Below are 25,408 nucleotides of genomic sequence, written 5' to 3' on the forward strand. Positions count from 1 at the left end.
AAATTCTCACTTACTTTTTTTTCTAAATTAACAAAACCACCTTAACTGCAAGTATCAAATTTTTGTTGTGCTCTCGCGAATCGGGTGATCACGTGACAAGGATGAAATCTGGTAAACCATCATGAATTTATATTAGTTTTTATGTAGGGACAAAATCTTTTATTTATTTGCACGGGTTTGCGAAATATGAGCAATGGGCCTTATTCGGTACAGGTACCTTACATGCAAAACAGTTAGAAAACTTCATGATTTCATGCAAGGTCTATGACGTTTTGTCTTATTTCTAAGGTTGTTTCTATTCCAACGGGATTTAATCTAGTTTCTACTTTAATAAACTTGATTTTTTGGTGTTTGCTCTAATGATAGCCTACATCTCCTAGCGGTTTATATATAAGCTTTTAAAGAAAGTTTAGAATAAAGCTTTATTATGAAAAGCACGTCCATTAAAGGCCAAATAGCTAAAATAATTTATACATAGGCCTACTTAAATAATTAATTGTTGTGGTATCCACCAACACGTCTGAGAACTAAACATTCTTTAGCCTTTTTTGCTCTGGTATTCGTTTTACATTTTAATGAATTTGTGAAGAATGATGGCATCAGTCTAAAACAAAGTCTGTTATTTTATTAAAATTCATGGTAGGCAGCACAGCACTTAGAGCCTAATTTGATTAGCTTGCAAGCTACTTTACCTGTTTTTAAAATTAACATGGTGTTAGTTTTACCTCTCCACAGTTGCAATTGTAAGCCCAACCAGTTCATGTTTTGTTATGGGGACTTTTTTAAAGTGTTAACTCACCGGCATATTTGTTGCAAATTCCGTCGCAGTGACCAGAAAAATAGACAAGCGGATAAAAATAGTGACAATGAGATTACGTTAAATTTACTGCTTTTAATTCAATCTCTGGTCCATCCTGATACCTAGATATTGGTCCTCCTGATATCAGGGTTCAAGATACAGGAATGCTGGATTCTTGGTCGTCGGAGCAATTTCATGCGGAACTATGTCACTTGGGGAAATTCATTGTTGACCCAATACAAATATAACGAATTAATTTTAGAAGAAGAACCAAATTTAAATTACGAAAAACGGCATAAGAAACACTTGGAGAATAAAAATTCCTGCAGGCTGTGCTATTTTCCTTTTACCTGCGACTTATACTTAAACCTGGCACTAACAAAAACAGCATAGTAAAGACACAAGTGTAAGTTTACTTTATGTTTACCACCAACACCAAAACAAAGAAGTTTTGCAATATGCTACAAGCATTCTATATAGTTTTCTTCCAAGAGCGAATTCGTTAACGTAAGGATAAAATCTGCATTTTGTGACGCAAGTAATTCTTGGCTGTTTCCAGTAACAGCTCAAGCTGAGTTTTTTACTCATCACAAGTGACAACAATCTTCTCTGTACGAAATCGCTACTTTCTCTCGTTGTAAACCAAAAACAATTTGACGGCAGAATGGATAAAGCAACTAGCATCCTTGACTAACTTTCTCTTTCCTTCTCCATCTTGTTTCTTCCGGATCAAATCCGCGTTCCTTAGATCCAATGACTGCCCAAGATGGGGTTTCAGCCATGTAATCTTCTGCTGTGAACAGCTCACCAGTAGCCTGGTAACGTTGGAAAAGTTCATGGAAGCGGCTGTAGTCAATCCACGTCTTCCACACACCATCTTTCGTTTTAAACTAAATTATCAAAGGATACTGTTACAAAAAAAATCAATCAAAAATTTCTATATACGGTAATCAAACAACTGCTTGGACAGCATGTAGGATATCAATATACAGGACTTTGAACAACCTTTTTCTGAGCTAACAAAACACAATTTGAGTGTTCATGCTCGCATGCAATCTCATAACCATCCAATAATGCCTCCAACTGTCGAACAAAATATAAAACTTCTTCATGCCATGGTACATTCTGTAGCGTCAGTCCATCGCTGGACTTACTATCACCACAGTAAGTGACACCTGCAAGGGAACAGATAGCGGTCGTAGAGTTGCAGATATTGTGGGCGTGCCCATGATTTTCATTCATACTCGTCATCAAAACTTCAACTTATTAAAAAAGCATTGAATTATAACAAGAACGTTGTAATACCTTTGATTTCAATAAAATCAGGATGGCCCAAAGAAACTAATTTGGCATAAGCTTCAATTTCTTCAGTATTCCAAGCTTTTACGAGAGTTAATCTATACACAGTTCGTTGTCCCTACAAAAACACCAACTTTGGTCTAAAGTTTTGTATACACTTTGTTTATGTTATTGTGTTTACGATTGTATTTTGGCTGGTGGAATTCTGGCCAAAACGTTTTGTCACTGACCAAAATGTCAAATTGTTTGGTGGCGCGCAACGCAATATTAGTATTTTTATGTTAACTAAGATACGATCCGTGGTGATGACTGTACTATGAGAAAACGTTGTAACCAGCAAGATGAAACAACAACAAAGAGTGCAGTCCACTACCTTAGCTGAGAGTGCTTTCAAACTTTCAATGAATCTAGGCCAAAAGTCCTTAAACAACGGTCTGTCAATCTTTTTCAATGAATCTTGCGTAGCAGCATCCACACTGACATAAAGTTGTGTTACAGGAGTCAAGTTAGCAATTGCATCAGGAAATTGTGCATTGGTGACAAGAAATGATGAAATGCCCTTCAAACATTATTAACATAAGGGTTACATAGAAATTAATTCAGCTTGGTAACAATTAGTATTAGTTGCACATTTTTGGATAAAATTGATTTTTTCAAAATAAACCAAACAGTTATGTGATACTTATGTTGTAGAAAAATGAAACTACATGGCACTATACATATTACCTGCAACACTTTGACATAAAATTAAACAGTGATTACAAAAATTTACCTTTTCATGAAGCAAGTTTATAAATTCATTTATCTCTGGGTACATGATTGGCTCTCCAACCAATGAAAGAGCACAATGCTGGATAGAAAAGCCTTCCGCAAATCGATCTGGTTTTACTCCGGGAACACCTTTTGAAGATGCGAAAAAGACAGAATAAGAATGAATGTCGTTTGGGAACAATACAATGTTGTCATTTTTTCACCACCTTTAAATTGCTTTATCATGTTATAATGATTTTCAACTGCTCCATTAATGATAACATCTGGTGAGTCTTGTTGCCATTTCCATTCTGTTCCGACTGGATTGGTATGATGCCTCCAGCAAAATACACATTTGTTTGCACAGGCAAGGCTCGGTGTCGTTTCCATGCATCTGAAACACCAATTGAGTCAAATAATAAGTACCAGATCAATGGAAAAGTAATCCAATATTGGTTGTACGTAATGAAACCGGTAACTATTCTAAAATCATGCCAGTGGAAAAAAATTCAAGGATTACAAAAGCTGTTCTGATATGCCATTAAGCTATTAAAGAGCTTTGCTTCGCTTTTATGTCTCCAGCTAAGGTGTTGCTGGTTAAACCATTAACCATTTTTTAACATAAAATGTTGTAATACTTAACATTCTGCAATCATTCATGGTATACATGAAGAAATTTAAACTATTATGCACTTTATGTGTCTAAAACAAAATCGACAGTACATGTCACAGTGTCTGCTGAAAAGAGAAAACTGGTTCCTATGATTTCAAAAAGGATAAAAACTGATTATGAATGTTTTGAGATCATTCAAACAGAGAATGAATTCAAATTCGCCAGAAATTCAACAGCATTTTAATATTTTTTGGAAATATTGATGAAACCTATAAGGCCAAAGATACAACTAGGGTGACCAGATTGAGCCTTTTTATGGCCAAAAAACAAAAATTTGGCCTTTTAGGAAGCGTATCACTATCACCTGTGACTTGCAATTCCATAAAATGTATGTTTGTAACAACCACCTCGTCCACGTAGCATTGATTTTGTCCAACGACACAACTTTACACCAGAATGAGATCCAATTAGTCGATATCCTTTCAAAAACAGTGTGTCATAAGTTGTATGAAAATAACATAGACACTTAATAAGTCAATGTATCTATCTAATCCCTGGAATATCCCTGTACCACTCTACTACAGTATATACCTTGTTTCGTTAAATTTTTTCTAAGTTCTGGTGTAATCATTTCTCGTGGTTCATTCTTCTGTCGCTTTTTGGCAACAACATTTGTTCCACCATTCACAATTGTTCTACAGGAACAAAATTTTTTTTTAAAAGATTCTACTTGGTGAAGCAAGACTAAAGGTGTAAAGTACAGAACATTTAAAACAATGTAGGTTACATGGTTAATCAATATTGGTATAGAATATCATTGAATTAACGAAAGGAGACAAAAATGCGAAATCACTATGAAGGTTTTTAAAAATAAACAAGCAATAAAAACTGTGGTCTGTGTGTATAAATGAGAAGTTATACTTTTTCTTAAGTGGATAATGAGACATCGCCTCTCCAACATCCTCAACATCCACTAAACCATCATTATCCTCATCAGCATCACTTTCACTGTTACTGCCATCTGCATCAGTAGGATCCTGCACATACACACATATAAATATGTTCCATGAACTGTTATGACAACTAGTTGCTTGCAAACATTCTGAGGATACTGCACTATTTAATAAAGACACAATTAATAAACTAGTAGTTGGTAAACCAAATTCAATGTGGATAAAATGGGGAATCTTTGAATGCAAGTTAAAAGAAAGTAATATGTATCGTTAATCCCGATTTTGGGCTATTAGTTGCAGATCTCGGGATTTAACGCATTTTTTTATCTTTATGTGCAAGAGCGTATACATGAAAAATTAGTGTTGCAAGTAGCTCAACATTTAGTGTCACATAGCCGTAAGCATTACGTGATTTTTCCTACTAGCGCGTGCATTGTTTTATGATAATATTATTGTTGTTTATTGGCAAAACAGATTTATATCAGAAGTAACTACTTAATATTGAATTTCAGTTTCACAAAATTCGCTTTTCTTTTCCACGGCAGTTGCTAGATATTTCTCAAAAAAATTTGTCTGTTGTAATAAACCGTTTTTCCATTAATTGTTGTTTTGTGTAAAAGATGAGTTGAAGAGTAAATAAAGGTTATTTACTATAGTCGTTATTAACCGGACTTATTTTCTGACAAACATGTTTGGTGATAACATAGATTGGGTAATAATATAATTTGTACCAAACACTTGTAATAGCAGATCTGTTAGGTAATTATTGTCAACACGTGCAACACTACAAACAATCAACGCTTCATTGAGTTATGGTATTTAAACACCTTAAGAGTTAGATAAAAAAAGAGAAGTTTTCTCGTAATTATGGTCATGTGATCAATTCTAATTTTTCCCCATTCCACAATAACTATAATTATTTCCACAAAATGTAAAGAAAATATCTTAACACAAAAAAATTAAGCAAGACCATGTGATTCTTTGAAGTACCCATAAATTGTATTATATCTCCTTATCATTTCATTGGATGTAATTGCCATTAAAAAGATATGTTGGAGACAAGACTGATGTTGTTTCCCATCACCAAATATTGAAAGAAAGAAAAGATGAAGGAGTTAGTAATTGCAGAAAAGTGCTTATTTTTAACTGTTTTTATGGATTTCCCAAAAAGTACTCATGTGATACTACTTATAAATAAAAGATAGCGAGATTTTGTGAAACCCCACCCACATAATTTTGAGAAGAATAAAAATAGCACATACTAAACTGTTCTATTTTGATCAGTAATAAATAAAAAATAGCAATATTATCGTTGGAAATTATTTAAAAGATGCATTAAAAAATCAGTACAGCACTTACATTTATGGTTAGATGCTTTATATGGCTGGTGTCATTGAATGCTTTTTGTTTCAGCAAGTAACATATTACATCAGTGATACTAGAACACCACGATCTACCAAACGTTAAAAAAAATATACTTACACTAAAAAAATCTATTTTGCTGTATGGCAATAATAACATAGATCAAAATGATTGGATAAAATGAGATGATAATAATGATAAAAAACTGTAGAAAGCAATTTTGCACCATTCAAATTGAAAAACAATAGGTACTTATACTAAAAAGATGCATTCAACCTTGCTTTAAGCAAGGACACGACTTATATTCCTAAACGAAAACAAAAAAATTCCTCACTCAAAATCTGCTTTCTGATTGCCATGAATGCTCTGAGCAACATTATTGTCCCCTTCGGTAAAAGGAAATATTCTTGATGCATTCAGTTTATGCAACCACTTATCAATACTTTTTCCAGCCTATTAAGATGAAGCAGTAGTTATGTCTATAATCATATAATTATAACATCTGAAATACATTTCTAATTATATATATATATGTAAACAAATCCCAATTAAACAAAGATATTCAACGATTGAATATCTAAAACAACACAAGAAAAAAGTTGTCAAAATTATTCAGTGATAGTTATATATCTAAGCATCCCATACCATATTATAATGGTCAGAATACAATGAGTTTCCAAGGCCAAACACGGCATACTGCATTCCAAGCAGAAGAGATTTTTGGATACGAAAGTCGTTGGATGCTTCATTCAACCACTGGCAGAACCATATTGCATCTTGTGGAGGTTTACCATCCGTATATGTCGAGATCAGGAAAATATAAATTCCCTTTTCCTGCAAATATCATGCAAGTTTATTTTCATTTTTCAATTATAAATAACCAAAAAATGTATTTACACAGTGGGATCTAGTTATTCTGAAAATCATTAATGTGGAAATCTCACCATCTGACACAAATAATTAAGAAGCAAATTTCCTCCTATTCATTTAAATGTATAGTACTGGTAGCCCATTATCTTAATTTAAAAACTTATCACTTGGATAGTGTTGGATAAATCACTTATCCAACATCTTGAGAGCATAATAACCCAGATTAATGAGATCTCACTGTAAATAAAAATATACCAACCAGTGTGTTGCTAACAAAATTTTCTTCGGGATCAAAACTTCCAATGTTTTTCATGCGACAATCAAATCCATTAGAGCATAAAACAGCATGTAAGTGCTCAGCATAGGTTCTAGCAGTTCCTGTTTGAGTTCCATATAATATATGAACTTTCTTGACATCGGGCTCATTCCTCAAATCATCAACTTTTGTGTCATCCTGAAGGGTTATTAAAACACTAAATTTGAAGAATGTCATATATCTAATATTTTATAGCTATACCTAGCTATATTAACTTTTCAATAGATTTCTTTTTTGGTCAATGTTATCGTATTTGCTTGTTTTATATCACATACTTTGTCAAGTAAACCAAGTAGAGCATTTAGCAAAATACCAGAGGATCTAATAATCTAATATGAGATAATAATCTAATACGGGGTAGTAATCTAATAAGAGGTAATCTAATACCAGAGGAGCTTTTCAGCAAAAGATTCACTTTCATTTTAACAACTGTATGTTATGGTTATTCAAAGTACCGAGGCCTACCATACATGTTCAAATAATATTTAACTTGGCATTAAGAAGATACGATTATTAATAAAAAAATATACGATAAAACAGTTAATTAATATCAAGGAAAGAATTATATGAACATTGCAAGAACTTCTTTAGATTACAGACAGACTTTAACAGATACCTTTTCTGTATTGTTTTTTGTCAGTTTCATCCACACAAAAGCAACAGCACAAACAAAAAATGATAACAAAATCCCAATAAGGAACATTGTCGAATCTTGAGCGTAACCTAAGATCTGAAAATAAATGAACATACAGCTTAACATACATAAATTATCACATTCTAATCAACACAGTACTTTAGCCTGTGTGGCGAATGCAACTCTTTAACAAAAAAGCAACTAAATCCATCCACATGCAACGAAAAAGGTCAGTATCAGGCACATTTACCACTAGTTAGCAAATACTTACATTATACACCTTAATGCAAACTTGTTGAAAAGGGGGTGATTATTAATTATTAAAGGTTTTAAAATAAGTATCCCAGGTATTCTACAGCTGAAGTGGTGTGTTTTAAAATAATTCAGAGGTTTCAAATTTTGGCCTATACTCGGGATGACACACAAATTGATGACAGAAGTATTTCCAGTCAATCAAAAGCGATTTTTTTATTTTAATACAACTTTTGGTGTATCACAGTTTACGCCAGGGATGTCCAACCTTTTATTATAGTGGGCCGCATTGTCACTTGAAATAATTCAATGGGCCGCAGAACCTATTAAATTTCAAGAAAAATGGGTGCATAAAGTACATACTTTTGGAGTGAAAAGGACTAGCGGGCCGCAGGTTGGACATCCGTGGTTTACGCCATTCAGTTTGATTGAATATGTCATTTCCTGATGAACAAAGTAGATAAGAGGTCAATGTAAGCGACAAATTGTGTGGCAAAAAATCAACAAAATTGATGTCCTCCTGATTCATTCTAAATAACCATTTGCTAATTATGACCTAATCTCTAAGCTTTTTCCCACCTCAATTAAATCCAAGTTACTCAGCTACATTACTATGGAAATGAAAACGATTTTGGCAGACCTTATATGCTAATCCATGGCAAATGGAAAGCAACCATGCTCTCGTTCCTTGATTGAAAAATATGTCTTCTGCAACTGGTACTTTTATTAAAAATAAATTTTTTGTTGTTAATTGTATGTCTTTAGAAAGCAAAAAAATTCTTGTTTGAACTTCGCTAAATTACCAACGGAAATAAAATTCAAATGATATCTTTTATATTGTAGCAACCAGAATGGGTATCCATTATGTTTAAGGTAGGAAAGGAACTGGAAAACGAAGGGACTTTTTAGTTATCATTATGCCTTCACATTAGAACGTAATTTTATTTTGACAATTTCAAATAAAGTAACAGTCTCAAAGTCGAACCAATATAACAAAAATGAGCTTTCTATAATCTTTTAAAAATGCTGCAAAATCACCGGGTAGGACCCAACAATTTTAAGACATCATATTTCTAAAAATGTACAAAATTTCACGTCAAACTTTTCAATGCAAGGTTCAACCATCCATAGTGGAAAGAGCAGGCACCTGTACACATGAGATTCATCAACATGCACGTCAAAAATTTTTCTCATCATGCCAATTTACTATAAATAAACCAAGAACTAAGGCTTCAGTGCATGCCATCATGCCAAAATTGGCACCCACAATTTCACGTCGAAAAATGCCGGTGCCTTTCCAGTCGGGTTAATCGTGCTACATAACATATTAATTATGGAAAAGGTTAAAGTCCAGGTTGACAATTGACACTTTACAAAGTCAACTGCAGCCACTGCACATCACTTCCATTTTATTCTTTAAAAAAAATTTTTAATCAATGTTAACAGTAATCTAGGCTATATACTTTAGCCTAACATAAAACAGTAACCAACAAAATGCCATAACAGTTTGAGTGATTATCCATAATGGAAACTATGGCACCTGCAAGCATTAAATTCACCAATGTGCTCACTAAACTTTTTCAAAATCACGCAAATTTATAATAGACAAACAAGCAAAAGTTGGTTGCTTGAACAGCAATCTATAATAAATAAACAAAGGATGGAGGATCCAGTGCATGCCGTCATGTCAAAATTTGTGTCTTTGCACACACTATTTTTCATCGAAAACTGCTGTGCTAACAGTCGAGGTGATTATTTCATCGAAGTGACTATTTCATTGTATGTAGGTAACGAAGTCTGTTGGTTTAAGATAAGTGGTTAGGAGAAAGGGTCATGCAAAAAGTTGATTTTAGCTAGCTTATTTAAGGTTTTATTGGAGCTAGATTTAAACTATCCAATAGATTTAGGTTAGGTTTGTAGGTTACTATGCTATAACATTTAAGTCAGGTTAACAAAAAACTGTGAAAAACAGCTTCGAACGTATGATTTTTTCCAGTGAAATAGTGGCAGCCTTATTTAATATAACCTATTAAACAGAAAACGGGTCTGTTTTACTTTTGCACTACCACATCAACATCGAGTCTTGAGGAGTAAATCATAATTTCTTTTTTAGTACCTCATAACTCTTTCCTTCCATTCATGCCTTCAAGTCGGAGTGCAAAGGTTTAAGTATAAGAGACCCCAGAAAACATCAGAATTTAAGGTCACAGTCGTATTTAAAAATTATCAAATGAAATCCACCACAGCAAACCAAAGATATTTTGCTTAAGCTTCTGGGCTGTTATTATTTGTTTTTGTGATTATTCATATAGACGTATACCGGTAGTCTGTATAATGTTGCACGAATTTAGAACTGTTCATCAGGACCATTGAACAGGAGAAATTGCTAGGATATCGCTACTGCCTTACTCACGACTATTACAAGCTACCAATATGATGGCTTGCAGTTATCTAATTCAAAAATAATTAATTTCGTCAAAATACAGCTAGGCCTATAGTGCATTCCTTCATAGGCTATACTTAGGACAAAACATAATTGCATATAGGAAAGCCTAAACCTTCTAAGCAAAGCTAGGCGAAAGCTGATCATCACTCATCATCAATCACAGCCTCAGCCTGGTGATGTAATTGTGATGGGTTACAACATTTTACTTATTAGACATGAAAGTCACATTACACCATTGCATAAGGCCTACGCCTATCAACCACCAAAATTAAAACGACTTCAGCTACTTTGGGGTATTCCCTAATACAAAACTTAATTAATCTTGGTAAAATTCAGCACGTGTACGCAGTAAGGAAATCATATATTTCATGTTAGCTGGCGCTATGCTTGTGGACACGATACATATACTGCAATGAACTTAAATAATTTTTAACGCATGGGCTGAACATGCACTTATCCAACCGTCTCACTTAAGCAGAGAAGTCTCCACAAACATCTTTATGTTAAATGACCGGTGGACTGGTATGGTATCATAATCTTTATCCTTTGGTAAAATTACACTATAAAAATATATCAAGTGTCCCACTGAAATGATGGCCTACAGTATTGACGAAGATCTTATATCATCTCTTACTCCATTGTTTTACCACATTTGGACTCCACTGCTTTCGCTTTTACCCTAAACATATTAAACAAGATGATATACGGCTGCAAGATTTAACAACGTAGTTCCTCTCTTCTCCCACAATTGCGCTCGTATATTATTGCATTCAAATGGATTAAACCAAGACTGCTTTGAAGGAACAGCAACGCCGAAAGCAATCCAGATGTTTCGGTCGATGACGATACCAGTACCACAACCATTTCATCGACAAAATCGGTGTGTTATGGTAGGCCCAATCTTTGTCCTCATCTTAAAATCTTAAACACGGCGATGAGTCCTCATCGCTCGAGCCACGGTTGCCCAGTCATAGCCGATCGTCAAACATTTTTTATATCAAATTGCCCAAACTGGAAACTGTTCACCAGAACCGCTGAACAGGAGCAAGCGTCGTTAACGCCTTGTTCAAGGGCGTTGCAACGGTAGTGCTCTGGGTATCGAACACGGAACATGGGCCACATTATTGACTAATAGGCTAGTGATAGTCAATATTGCGTTTTTCCTGAAGATCAAAAAGCAAGTCAATATTTGATTAAAACACTTTTGAAGCGTTAAACTAAGATCAATATTATGTAAAAAAGAGGTTTCTGAAAGGTCAGTTTTTGGCATTTCTACTGTAAAAATGTTGACAAGCACGTTGCCATGAGCGTTGGTGAATTTACCGCATTAAAATAACTTACGTAGGCCTATAATAGGCTACCCGACGCCTGACCCTCTGTGGATTTTTCTTACCTCCAAGTTTAAGAGTGCTCTTTGAACGAGCGTTAATTTTAGAATGGCATGTTTTTCATCCAACGACAGAATTATACTAACTAACTCATCTCTTCTGTCTCATGGCCATTGTATAATAATGAATGTCGGAAAGCATATGAGCAATTAACTGTATTAAGTTTGCACTGAAAATCATGACAAATATTAATAATAATAAATGAAAGGATACAAAATAATACAAATAAATCAAGAAAACTAATAAACTGCACCCCTAATAGCAGATGATGAAAAATTATGTTAAAAAATGGACACCAGCGATCGGCTATTGCCATTGAAGGAAATGGAGATAACTTAGGCAAGTATACAATAAAAATCGACGTTGGAGTAATGATAAATAAAAAGACAAGACGGTTTGGTTGAACAATCGGTGGGTATAATAATGACATTTTTCATGATATACATATACGGCGATAATAATTAATCAATCAATAAAAGTATACTAGCAGTGCGGGAAGACATCAATGCTTTCAGCTTACATTTTATGGTCTTTTCTATTTTGAAAACTATGATTTGTGATTATTATTGCACAATAAAGCTGGCTGGGGCGTGACGGAACAACAGTAAAGATCAGCAGCAATCACAGTCAAGAAATTAACATATGAAAAGATTGTTTATTAAAAAAAAACAGTGTTGGTAATCAAAAGCTATTTACGCCAAGTATCACAGCAGTAGCTATACAGTGTAAAAAGCTATGAAATCAACCGATACAAACAAAATTTTAACACGTTATTTCGCTCCCAAAATCAACTTAGGTAGCATTTTTGCGTTCTAATGGAATTACACCCACGCAAAATTCACGCACATACATACCTACTTGACAAAACCTGTTCAAAAAAGCAATGACAACAAACTATGTTTATGGCTGCAATACTGAAGTTAAAGCATTGTTCAACGTCAAGATCAGTCAGCTAGAAGTTAGTGCGTTCCTCCCAAGGTCAACACATCGTAACATAAATTGCACACTCTGGTGGGCTTAGATATATCAAATTTTATGATCGGCATAAGTTTCGTAGAACACTTGGCGCAAAGAAGACGACCGCAATGACGACAGTGATGTTTCCTTGTAGCTACTCCAAACTTCACCCCACATTCCAAGCAGTTTGTGCCTTCCACCCACGGCGGTTCCTATATCAGTACATATAAAAGTCCGCTTTCGATAAACGATAAACATCGTCAATAAAAAAACAGTCATAGTAATCGAAAGCATTTAAAAACGACCAATTTTAAATGTATTCAGCAAAGCAAAACTGTGGTAAGTTAAAAAGCAAGCAATCATCTGATACATTAGATGCACCTGGTTCAAGATGTCAAGCAAACGGAAAAGCATTTGTTTGGTTGCAACAGGATGGTTGAAGAGATTGATGTTGGAACTGTTTGTGGTGGCAAGAGGGGACCCAGCACGAACCAAAGATCGACAGAGTCCGCCATGGCCATTCATGTACGCAACCAACAAAGCTAAGCAAGTGTACATTTAACATAAAATTTAAGATACAACCTCGCTCGTTAGATAAGTCGTTTTGAGTCAACAAATACTAGACATAATTTGGGATTGTTGTCACGAGCACCTACCAGTGTTTCCTTGGGTATCTTGCATAGATAGCGGATAGTCAGGTACCGCTGCTAGGAGACATTCAAAAATGGATGGCCCATTATGTTGGGCGTTTTCTGCCAGAACATGCAGTGGATTTTGGCCACGATCGTTGCAGACGACGGAAATATTCTGAATATTTGAGACCATCTGGCACAACACTTGCATTGTCTCCAAACAACCATGCTTGGCCACCAGATGAAAAGCTGAAAGCATAATATTTTTTATATTTAAGAACATAAAAAATAGAAAATTATGATAACGAATGAGGAAGGGTTGCGAGTTTCTAGCTTCTAACTTTTGTTTAGTGCCTCACCATTATTGCCATGGCGATCAACTGAACTGACATCACACCCATTTTCAATTAGAACTGAACAAATAGCAGCCTGATTACGAATTGCAGCTATGTGCAGCACAGACTCTTTTTGCTTGTTCAATGCATTTATATTACTTCCAGCAAGAAGCTAAAATACAATGCAAGACAGAATTTTACAAAAAAAAAAACAAGAAATAAATGATTAAGATGATAAATAATAATGTAAAGCTGATGTGAAAAACGACATGACTTGATGAGTACAAACCAGATTGCGGACAATCAAGATTGCACCAGAAGCAACTGCAAGATGCAGAGGAGAAGACTGTTGTCCATCACATGTTATGGAGTTAACATCTGAACCAATTGATATGAGAAATAGAACACTGTCCAAGTCACGTTCAGAAATAGCAACATGAAGGAAGTTTCTTCCTTTTCTGTCCATCTATGGTTACATTAATGATGTCAGATTTACAGCACACAATCTCAAATAGTACAAAAAATCTTGAGATTAAATGGGTTTTACAAACAAACCTGTTCTGCAGCACCAGGCTCCCGTTTTAAAATAGCTTGAGCGCATTTGTTGTTTTTACAGAGCATCGAAGATGCAAACGGAGTCCTTCCATCATCATCAACCAAAGTAAGATTAATGGAAGGATGACTTAAGAGCATTTCAGCAATAGCTTGGTTATCACTGATCACAGCGATATGGAGAGGTGTTTTGTTCATCTTATCCTAAACAGCAATGCATTATATTACACAGATTAAAAATATGTTTAACAATCCGACAATCTAAAATGCACTGAGCAAAAGACCTGTTTGTTGACAATTGCATTATGTTCCAGTAATGACTTTGCAGTTTTCTCCAGGTTCCACGATGCAGCCATGTGGATGGGTGTTTGTCCATCGATAACGGATGTTGTTTGACCATCAGTGCCTGGTTTACGAGGACTATCCACGTCACATCCACTGCACATTTATGTAAAAACTTAAAAATTACAAACAAATTTAACTTTGTAATTAAGATAAAAGGGAACTTGTTTGCATATAAACTTTATCATGATTCATAGGACCAATTGACGTCAGAAATACAGCGTAATTGTCATAAATCTGACCTTCAAGCATTCTACATTACTCCGGAATAAAAATAGGAAATGGAGTGGTCACATTTACACTTTCAATTCCATGCAAAATTATTAGCATTAATTTACACAATATTAAGGTTAACCTGCGAATAAGAAAACATGCAATATTCTCATCGTTGCTGTCCATTGCTCTATGAAGTAAAGTTTGCTTGCAGCCCTCTGGGCCTTCTGCCCAACCGTTTGTATCACAACCATGTCTGACCAAAGTGGAGGCAATTTCTTCTTGACCTGCTTGTTTTGTAAAGTTGTGGAAGATTTTATTCATAGATTTTTGATACTCTCACCATTACGTTGTTTACAATATACAATTAGTAAAATTTGTATTTTCATTTAGAATTTCTTTTCCTTTTTCTTGATTTACTCATAATTTAGCTTCGTCACTTTGATGACCTGTAATTCTATGTTTCTAGACTGTTTGTTCTGACAAGATTTACCAGGTTTTAAACATTGTCATCGTACCGTTTTTGAGTGCAACCCACAATGGAAAGTCACCGTTACTATCAACTTCACTCATGTTTGCACCACGCAGGCAAAGTGCATCTAAAACCACGACCAGCCCATGACTAACCGCGAGCTGAAGACAACTTTCCCCACCTTGGGTCCTACAAGATCATTTCGGGAACAAATTGGTACAAAGCTAGAAATATGTATTACTTAGATAAGCAAACTCACTTGATGCTAATGTCCGCTTGATGTTCTAGCAAAAACAAAGCGGACGAAATATCTTCTCTTTCAATGGCCATATGCAGAAGAGTTTTACCTTTCTTATTTCTATGGAAAAGCAGAAACAACTGAATAAGTTTTAAAAGTAATTTACTTCAGTTTAAATTCTATTTTATAACTTATTGTAAATTCGTTTTTGGTTTATTGCAAATTCCACCATTTTTACATCCCTTAATTGAATTTTAGATGACTTAAATGACCAAGTCAAACTTACTTTCGTGCCCACCAAGTAATATTAAAACGTTATCTGGCAATAAGCCCAATTACTTTAAGTATCATACTAACGTATAATTAATATCTGCTCCAGATGAAAGCAACTGAGCAGCAATTTTATAATATCCAGACCAGATGGCAAGAGCCAGGACTGTTCTATCATCACTGTCTCGAAGATTGAAATCTGGAGCAGATGCCAAGTCACTTGAATGCAAGAGGTTTGCTATAAAAAAATATATTTTCTTATTAGTCAAATTTTAATTAAAACAATTTTTTTAAATACAATTTTTTATATACAGTACATATACAGTAATATGCTAGAAATAATTCTTGTAGTTTACATATAATATTAGATAACCAGTTTATATTACTTTTTGGAATAACCTCAATTAATCTTGTATTTATATTTACCAGCATGGTGTGGTATGGCTTGTCCTGTAGGATGTGCTTGCCATAATTGATTTTTGTTTGTTGATTGATACGTAGATGCACTAAATTGTGATTATGATCGAAAATTGTGTTTCAAATTTCCCCACTGCTACTACCCCATATAGGTAACCTCACTTCGCCTTAACAACCAACCTATGACCGACTTCTGGCAACAGTGGTTAAATTTTCACAACTCACCTATTTTTCATACATTCTGGTGCCATATACGAATACTTTAATCATCAGAATATTAAGCGGCATACTTTTCTGAGGATACGCTTTGTTTCATGTACTAACCAACATACATGAGCTGCAGCATTGTTTGAAACATAAGAATTATAGGCTTTTTTCTATACTTGCCACATCAATGGGCATAGTCAACAACAAGGACTAGGTGCTTAGAATTACATCACCAGCCTGGCTTGCACTTGGGTGCTCCTTCAACCAATTGGCAAATGTTCTACAGTTTAGGAAACACCTACAGGGCTGTTGTCCTTGCCAAATATATAATGTACAGAGAAAGAGACAACACTAACATTGCTTGTAATTGCAAATTAGAAATTCAAATATTGAAATACAGTAGACTCTGCTTATTATGACCACCTTGGGACCAGACTATTTTGGTCATAATATCCGAATGATCACAATAACCGAAACTGCTACAATACAGCTTAACCACACCAGGATCGATACAGTTAGGCACAAAATGACAAAAAAATCCATTTCATTAACGTTTAGCAGCAACATTAAACTAATTGTCAGTAGGTAAATTGAGAATTCACATGCCGCAATTGTCACTGTTTAGTTGCATAACTGATATGAAAAATTTGATTGAAAAATCTGAAAATGATGGAAAAAGTGGTCACAGTATTCAAAGACTGGTCAAAGTAAACGGAAAATTTTATATGGCAAAATTTGGAATCGAACCAAAATGGTCATATAAAAGTGGGTGGTCATATTATCAATGGTCATATTAAAGGAGAAATCTACTGTATATAATCCAACTCGAGTGGAAAATTAACAGATAATAGTGGTATTGAAACCAATAGAGAAGGCTTTGCATTCTGCAATGATAGTTTTCAATTATACCACAGATAACACCTCATGTACTTTCAAACATCCAGGTTGTAAAAACATAATTCTGAGAAAACTTCTTAAAATTCAGTGAATTATCTTATTGTCAAGCACCATGCTGTGATGATTAACATTTGTCATTTTTTATTCATGTCAAATGCTTTTTGGCATCTTTTTTGATAAGTATACGCATTGTAAATCATTAGTTTTGAGCCAATATCTAATTATAAATGGTAGTAAAAACAAAATTATCATAAGAAGTCATAATGACAATGTTATCTATGCCTATTCAAAAACTAGATAGGTCACTTTATTGATATGGAAACGTAACAGGTTCAGTCACCGGTACTACAACTATAGCCTATAGCACATAAAATTTCTTTGTCAAAAAATCTTTATTTTATGGTATTGAAGTACACAACCCTAGAAAGTTGTTGTTGTTAATTTCTTGGAGAACTAAGTCCTTAAAAAATTTAAAATTAAAACCATGTGCAAAATGAAATAAAGAAACTCATACTTTAGAACACGGATTAAAAGTAAAATATTATATTATTATTAAAATTGAACTGATCAACCAGGGTGGGGGTGTTCACCCGATTCAGTCAAATGGGTTCACCTAGATGGGGTTTGGAGGAGTGGAAAAAATTAAAACTTATTATTTTTGTTTGTGCAACCTCAAATCAATCAAGTAAAGCAAAAAATCAATTTTGGTAAGGAAAACTAACCGGACCTCTTTTCAGACAAGCCATACCATACTAAAATAGCAGTGAAAAAAGTATAATACCTCTGTGTTCTAAAAACACCTGCACAACATCATAATGTTGACATCGAATTGCAATATGGAGGGCAGTTTCCAAGGAAATTTCACTTTGCCCACCTTCACTGATGGAAGAAATACTTTTTTGCGTGCGCACATTTGCATCGGCACCTTAAACATATAAAATAATATATACATAAAACAACAGTAATGATTAATGGTAAATTTAGTAAATAAAAACAGACTGCTATGAAGCCTAGATCTGTTATAGAGCAAAGGTTACTTTTACAGAGAGATTACAATTGTCAGCGATTATGTGTGTCTACAAATTCATCACATTAAATACCGGTAATTTATGATAATGTGTCATCCAAATTGTAAACACAATAGCAGTGATTGATAATATAATCCATAACTTTTTTCATTAAACACATTTTTTGCATTTAGCAGTGCAATTTTAAAACTCTTGTACTGACGAAGTTATTTTAATCATTAAGTAGTCATTCTTCAATTCAAATCACAAAATCCAGAATGAGTTCATATAGTTAGAATAGTAGACACGATGTTAACAACAGACCTTTGGAAAGCATATATTCTGTCAGAGTAACAAATCCGTGTTGACATGAGGTATGCAGGCATGATACACCCTAATCAAACAATTATTAGCTGTTCTAAATACAATCAAATCAAATAACAACATTCATAAGAACCAAACTAAGCTAAAACTGCACCTAGACAAAATTTGCAAATAGCACACAGTACAAACTGAAGTTTCACAATAAAGCTTAATCTTAAACCATTCTCCATAAAGGAACTCACAGAAAGGTTGAGATGGTTTAAATTTGCTCCTTGCTGAGCCAAGAAGACAGCACCAGCTTCATTGTTGTTATTTACACAGAGCTGTAGCAAGCTATCACCTACAGCACAGACTTATAGGGTTTTACATATGAAACGATGAGAGGTGTTATTGTAAAACGTTTGTAACATGTTGCATTATTTGATATAAATTTAATTAAACATTCTCTCCATGCCAGTACGACAGGGAATATGCATATCTGCAAGGAAATGCTAATAATCCAGTTTTGATTTGACTATTGCTAGTTTGCTGCCACTAAAACGAAAATAATACACAAATAATATACAGGCTAGAATGGTAATGATTCAACCTGTTTTCAAGTCAGTGGCATCAACATTGCAACACTTCTTGATGAGAAGAGCAGCCATGCAATGATCATTATATGCCAATGAAGCATAGTTAGTAGAGGAGCCATTGACAATCGCACGAGAAGCTGTTTGTTCTAGAGCGAGCCAAAGAGCAACATATCCTTCACGTGTTCTGATTTCAAGATCGGTACTGTAACAAATAATTCAATTAAGATGAAGTGATTCATATACCGCTTGGTATCCACTTACAGTAATATTTGTCAAGCTATAATAGGCTGAAAAGGCTTTAAACTAATACATGCTGGTTACCAACTGTCCAAAACATTGCAACGTAAAGTAAACTCTGCAAAGATTACTGATAAGTTTGTGGGCTATTGTTGAAATGAACTTACATAATGGTCATTCATATCAAGAACACAAACAAAGAGACACAAAAATGTAGTTAGCCAACAACTTTACAGAGAACATACATGGGAGAATCAATGAGCAGTTTAAACACAGGCATGTTTTGAGATAAAATAGAAACATGAAGTGGCGTCCGTCCGAGAGAGTTTGATATATTTGGGTTTGCACCTTTCTTCAGCATCATTGATGTGATCCTGGTTACACTCTGCAGTGTATAAATATATAACAAATCAACAAATTTCAGTTTTATCTACAAAATTGGGACAAAACGGTATTGCTATACTACATTATTAATTACATTTGGTAAGGGACCACAAAATAGGTTAATTAACCTGAAAAATAATATATAATTAAGACAAACCGATTACACAAATGAAAATTTCACTCAAGGTTTCACTCTGTTTGAATATAGACCGCATACAATTATTACTAATGTGAGACAAAGTAATGCAGTTGTATAAGGAGTATATCTTCAGTATAGCAGCTGCTTGTTTTGTTATGCAATTCTTTATCATGTGAATGTCCTACACATTCCAGCTGGAAATCATCCAACATCCTATGATCCTAGTCTCATTTCTACAACTTAATTATAAATAGTTTGAAATAAAGTCTCCTTATCACATGAGAACTAGTCATATCCTTGCCTATCAATCAATTTAACATAATATGGCCTAATATTACAAATTCCTAAGTGATGAGCTCTACATTTCAAATATAAACTGAAATAGCTCGGCAAAACAAATTTTCTGATTTGAAAAAATAGCCAGCTTTGGCTTCTGCAAAACATCGCTTTGGCAAAAATTAAATTATTTTATGTGTTTATACAAATAAGTAAATTAACTTCAAACCATATCCAATATCGCGCCAAACGTAAATTTCAAGATCTAGGTTTGTTCAAATGTAATTATAAATAGGTACATATACTATGAATATTTGCAATAAACAGAACCATTACATATTGACCAACTCCTTACAACAACAAACTAAAATATGGCTAAAGACATTTTAAAGGTAGCAAGTAAAAAACACAGACTGACTTCCATGTTATGTCGGCTCCCGTCATCATACTTAACAGATGCAACAATGTGAAGTGGGGAGGTTCCTGCATCACGAGTAAGACAATTCATAGATGCTCCATTTTGTATTAAAAACTGAGCAGCAAACTCAGCCCCTGAAGGTAACATATATAGTGAATTTAATATTTATGAGTGTAATACTGTAATGGGTCAATGGTTAGGGATTAATTGACATAGATTGTGAACAATATGCACAAGAGTCCAAACAAGTTTCATTACGTCAATTTTTTACCATTACAGAACTGAAGAAAAGCAACATAAAATCAAAAACTATTGCACATTTGATAAAATTAAAACATTGCAAATTAAGCCTACCTAATGTTAATGCTCTGTGTAAATGAGTTTCCCCGTTCGTATTAGATCCATCCATATCAATACCATGAGATACAAGTGTATCGGCTACAGACTTCTGTTTAGTTGATAATGCTAACTGCAGAGCCCAGTTTCCACTGTCATCTACTTCATTTAATTTTTTTGGAATCTAAAATGTGGTTCAACATTTAAAAGTGATTCACATTTCAAAACAAAACACTATAATATTTTATGATAAAACACTATAATATTTTATGATAAATCACAACTGAATATTTTTGTAAAATGTAATTGTGAGTTAAACTCAAATATCAAGTAGTTTAAAACCACTAGTATATAATTGTTAGATATTTAATTATGGTATTTACATAAATAACATAAATTTGTAACATAAACTGTAAAACAAAACATTGACAAATAAATTAATATATATATATATCATTAATTTATATAAACAATTAGTTGACTATTTTCATTATTAACATTAATTATCATATGTTATAAGATAAGCAAATTTAAATGTTTTGCTAAAATTAGTCCACATATTTTATGCCTTATATAGTTAGAAATGTTTCGTTTTCTCTGAGACCTTTTATTGCTGGAGGACAGAATGGAAAAAACATTCAATATCTCACTGTGTCTCACAGAAGAACTATTTTAATTTGATATGTGGTAAAAATAACTAATTAGCCTAGTGAATAACTTAGCGCACTTCCCACCTGAGCACTGTTCTCAATAACGTAGAGAAACACCACATCTTCCCTCTGTGCGCTTATGGCTCTATGAAGTGGGAACGAAGACTTGCTCTTAAACATTGTATAAAGCATGGGCGCTGCCATTGTTGCAAAATCTTCAGCAGTTAAATCATTCTAGAAACACAAATGGGTATTAAAATTGTTAACTTGATAGCAGTGCTGCTAGAATCTGCTTCGCAATGCAACACAAACAATTTATTGTTCTGAATCCATGCGGCATATGACAGATCATTGCAGTAATGTCAAATGGTTTTACTAACCCAATGCATGGACACCAGGCTTGAGCAATAATCTTTAAGAGTATTTGCATTAAGCTCTTCTCCAAGCTCATAAAAACGGATGCAATTTCTTGCGTTGACTGATGAAAGAATGGCTTGCTCACATCTCATAAAAATATACCATTAGAAACTTAAATACTTTTTACTGTATTTTACTTTAGGCTGCAGTTTACCTTATCTGAAGTGCCTTGAGACCAAACTTATTGCTGGTTTTCATTAACTGTATTTTAAAGTCATCTGTATAGTGTTGCAAATCAATGCTGTCTGTGTAAAGCCATTTGACAATGGATTCTCCAGCCTGATTAAGACAATAACAATTAAAACGTAAAACATATTAAAGCTTATTGACATTTAAAATGCTACATGTAAAGCAGTAAACAATTTGTAGGCTACTAATCAAAAACTGAATCTCACAACCAAATCAAAAGAGAATGTATTTTCTAACTGTGAAAGTCAGTACTGTATTAGGTTTCAAAATCATACAAAATCCAGCGAAGAGAGCAGGTATCAACATAAATAGCAAAACCAAAATTTATTGAACTATTTGTATTTAAAGGAGGAGATAGTGCAGAAACAAGTTCATGTTATGTCAAAAAGCACTATTAACTGAATTTAAACAAGTTTGTGAAAGAATTTTGAAAAAATATCTGTTGTTATGCAGCTGCAACCAAAAGTATGCTGCATATATATCATATATTGTGACATGATCGACAAAGATTAAGATGCTATAGAGAAAAAGCATAGCGTTTGACAAGGATGTTTGTTTACCTAACGGGAATTAACAAGAGTGTTTTGTCAAGTTTTACATCAATATTATTAATTCATGAGCATCGGGTTGAAATTAATAAAGATATAAGAATATGTCCGAGTGACTTATATCAGTTATCCTTGTGAAATGTTTGACATCAGTTATTGACTTTAATCAGCCATCATTAATGGTGTAGGATACATGACACATTGTACGTTACTGATACTGTAGACTAGGCTAAAACTAAGCTGTAGGTTAAATTTACAATGGCTACAACCAAAGCCAATTCTTTAGGCTACTATTGAATTGACGATTACAAAGAGCCTAACACATTATGTTAACTTCGACTATGGGAGCGGTACCTATTCATGCATTCAAAATATACCTGTTGCCTTTTAATAATACATTATGTTTAAGCTCAAATAAGTCACTAAATGTATTTTTGTGTCCCATTTAATCTGTCGCTTATAATTACCTATGCATAACTTTTGGAAAACACGAAACTCCCACCAACTTCCTTTCATACTACAAGCAATCATCTTGTGGTCACGCTCCCACACCGTAATTTGTCTCTATGACATCACAATCTCCACCAAATGTATCAAAATGATCATCATATCATTCATATGATTAGCAAAATATTTTTGGTAATAACTTCCTAATCGTTGAAAACTTTTTCAAACTTAGTTTCTCAATTTATTCAGTTAATTGTGCTCTTTGAGATAAAATAACTTTGTGTTCTGCAGTAGCAATCGCTTAAAAGCATACTTTCATATCAAGGTCTTCGAGATTTAAGACTTCCAAAGAATCCAAATCTTGTGAATCCCAAATTCCACCTCGTGAAGCTAATACAAATTTGTGTCCAGGCCAATGGGTGTTTTTAAGTTTTATCTCGATATCACTGCAAATGATATACAGATTTCATCATCACTAACATAACATTGACATTCTACCAACAGGAGTAGCTTAAAAGACATTCTACATTGCATTTGCAATCAATATGTGCACCCTAGATCATGCAAATTGTTCTCGCAGATTATAGTGAATTTTGCATTACCCAACCAGTTAAAAGATTACACATATGTGCAGGACTACAGAATGTGTTTTTCGTTATTTTGTTTCACACAATTCAAAATTTGTGGTTCCTGTGTTTAGAACTTTGCAACCATAAGTACGATGATATGTAGATTTTAACTCAAAATACTAATTAACTTTCTTTGAAAAAGCGGTTTGAGCTGCAAAACAAACTGAGAACCGCTAGTCTACACTACATCTACATACTATAGTACAAAGTTTCGAACAAACACAATTACGAACATGTCATCAGCGTACATGTGTGAGTAAAACTGGATTTTTCAATTTTGACTTGATTTTCTATACCTATACAGTTTCTTTCCATACAACTTCTGTGTTAGTTGCAAGAGGCCTGATGCAAGACTATAGTCAGTTGTATGATCGTGAGTCTCATCCACATCAGTAAAGTTTCCTTGTTTTGCTCTAAGACTGGAATGAATTCTTTGCAGCTCCGCATGTTCAAGTTGAAGTTTAACAAACTGCTCTCGCAATAAAGCTAAGTGTCGTTGAGTTTTTGATAGATCATCTGAAACACAGTATATTAAGCATTACAAATAGGCTAGGTGACTGAAATCAATGTTTCAAAAATGAGCAAACTAGGCACATACCTTGTTTGTAACTTTCACTTGACATGATTGTTTTATACAATATGTACTTATTCAATTAAATATAGTAGCCTGTATACAGATTAAAGCAGGCCTATTCAATAAAGCATCATAACACATAGCCTTGTGGTAAAAACCTAAATACAGTAATATCACAGAGAAGAAATAAATCAAGTGAACTTTCCTTTAGCATATTAGCCTATTATCCTCTTTAAAAAATTACTAACTTATTAACAATTACAGTTAAATCATTTTTGTTTGTTTGGCACACCCAAGATCTTGCCGAAAACTGCCATAATCTGCAGTCTTGATATATATAAGTGCAGAACCATCTCAAAGTTACCAAATGAAGACGTCACTATGACGCCATCCTATTGTGAAAAAGAAAAAAAGCAAGATAAAGTTCTAGGCCTAGAACTAGGCCTATTAGTATACAAGTGTATCATTGACTTTCGGGGGAAATCCCCAAGAAATGCCGCAAAAAAAATTCGTTTTTCGAGCCTCCAAAACTCCACTTTAACAAACTATCTACAATTCTACACCTTACTCTAACCATGGTGCATTCCGTGCGATGTGTATACCGAAGGTCAGTTTGGAAGTACATCGCGAATACGTCAACGTATGGTTAGCCGTATGTGTCAGAATTCTCTTCTTTGCGAACGCGTTCACAATTTACGAACGTGTAAGTAGGATATTTTGTCTGGCCGAAAGGTTCATAATCACAATTTACGAACGCATAGGTTTCATATTTTGGCTGGCGGGAAGTTCATAATAACGCGTTGGTAAATTACATACGTGTTCACAAATTGCACGCACGCTGAATTAATTATCGTTCAAAACAATTAGCTGTGTTGGTCAAATAGGTCACTAATGGCTCACCCGTACACACATATAAATTGTAATCGTGTAAATTGACAAAAAAAGTTGATTTATATTGCTGTATCAAATATGGTAATATAATTCAATACCTGTTGAATTTGAGAAGAATTCATTTCGCCAGCAATGGCAATTATGTTTTGCAAA

At 34.0% G+C, this 25,408-nt stretch overlaps 2 protein-coding genes across 6 annotated transcripts; both read right to left on the reverse strand.

Annotated features, from left to right (window-relative positions):
- Window positions 1-1,192: 1,192 nt before the first annotated feature.
- On the reverse strand, window positions 1,193-10,514 carry LOC143462249 (S-adenosyl-L-methionine-dependent tRNA 4-demethylwyosine synthase TYW1-like). Of its 5 annotated transcripts, none has more exons than XM_076960332.1 (16): window positions 9,965-10,514; window positions 8,212-8,292; window positions 7,579-7,692; window positions 6,906-7,100; window positions 6,422-6,610; window positions 6,111-6,229; window positions 5,774-5,867; window positions 4,383-4,498; window positions 4,053-4,156; window positions 3,826-3,940; window positions 3,076-3,242; window positions 2,871-2,998; window positions 2,472-2,657; window positions 2,105-2,216; window positions 1,805-1,974; window positions 1,193-1,689 (listed from the first exon to the last, which is right to left on the reverse strand). In XM_076960332.1, exons 1-16 carry the CDS (start codon window positions 9,983-9,985, stop codon window positions 1,477-1,479), a joined length of 2,124 nt encoding a protein of 707 aa, XP_076816447.1. In that variant the 5' UTR covers window positions 9,986-10,514; the 3' UTR covers window positions 1,193-1,476. The 5 variants fall into 5 exon arrangements, with proteins under 5 accessions (XP_076816447.1, XP_076816460.1, XP_076816454.1 ...); XM_076960345.1 differs by lacking the exon at window positions 9,965-10,514 and adding an exon at window positions 8,489-9,047; XM_076960339.1 differs by lacking the exon at window positions 9,965-10,514 and adding an exon at window positions 8,428-9,047.
- Window positions 10,515-11,819: 1,305 nt separating this feature from the next.
- LOC143458554 (rabankyrin-5-like) lies at window positions 11,820-24,543 on the reverse strand. The gene is made up of 24 exons (XM_076955334.1): window positions 24,389-24,543; window positions 24,087-24,306; window positions 23,475-23,607; window positions 22,132-22,256; window positions 21,941-22,064; window positions 21,645-21,794; window positions 20,929-21,094; window positions 20,575-20,708; window positions 19,603-19,742; window positions 19,135-19,322; window positions 18,788-18,885; window positions 18,546-18,615; window positions 17,996-18,139; window positions 15,781-15,931; window positions 15,445-15,543; window positions 15,232-15,374; window positions 14,856-15,000; window positions 14,443-14,596; window positions 14,162-14,362; window positions 13,896-14,072; window positions 13,631-13,778; window positions 13,296-13,520; window positions 13,021-13,181; window positions 11,820-12,851 (listed from the first exon to the last, which is right to left on the reverse strand). Exons 1-24 carry the CDS (start codon window positions 24,411-24,413, stop codon window positions 12,642-12,644), a joined length of 3,531 nt encoding a protein of 1,176 aa, XP_076811449.1. The 5' UTR covers window positions 24,414-24,543; the 3' UTR covers window positions 11,820-12,641.
- Between the last annotated feature and the right edge of the window lie 865 nt (window positions 24,544-25,408).

The sequence above is a fragment of the Clavelina lepadiformis genome, chromosome 1, assembly GCF_947623445.1.
Source record: "Clavelina lepadiformis chromosome 1, kaClaLepa1.1, whole genome shotgun sequence".
NCBI lineage: Eukaryota > Metazoa > Chordata > Ascidiacea > Aplousobranchia > Clavelinidae > Clavelina > Clavelina lepadiformis.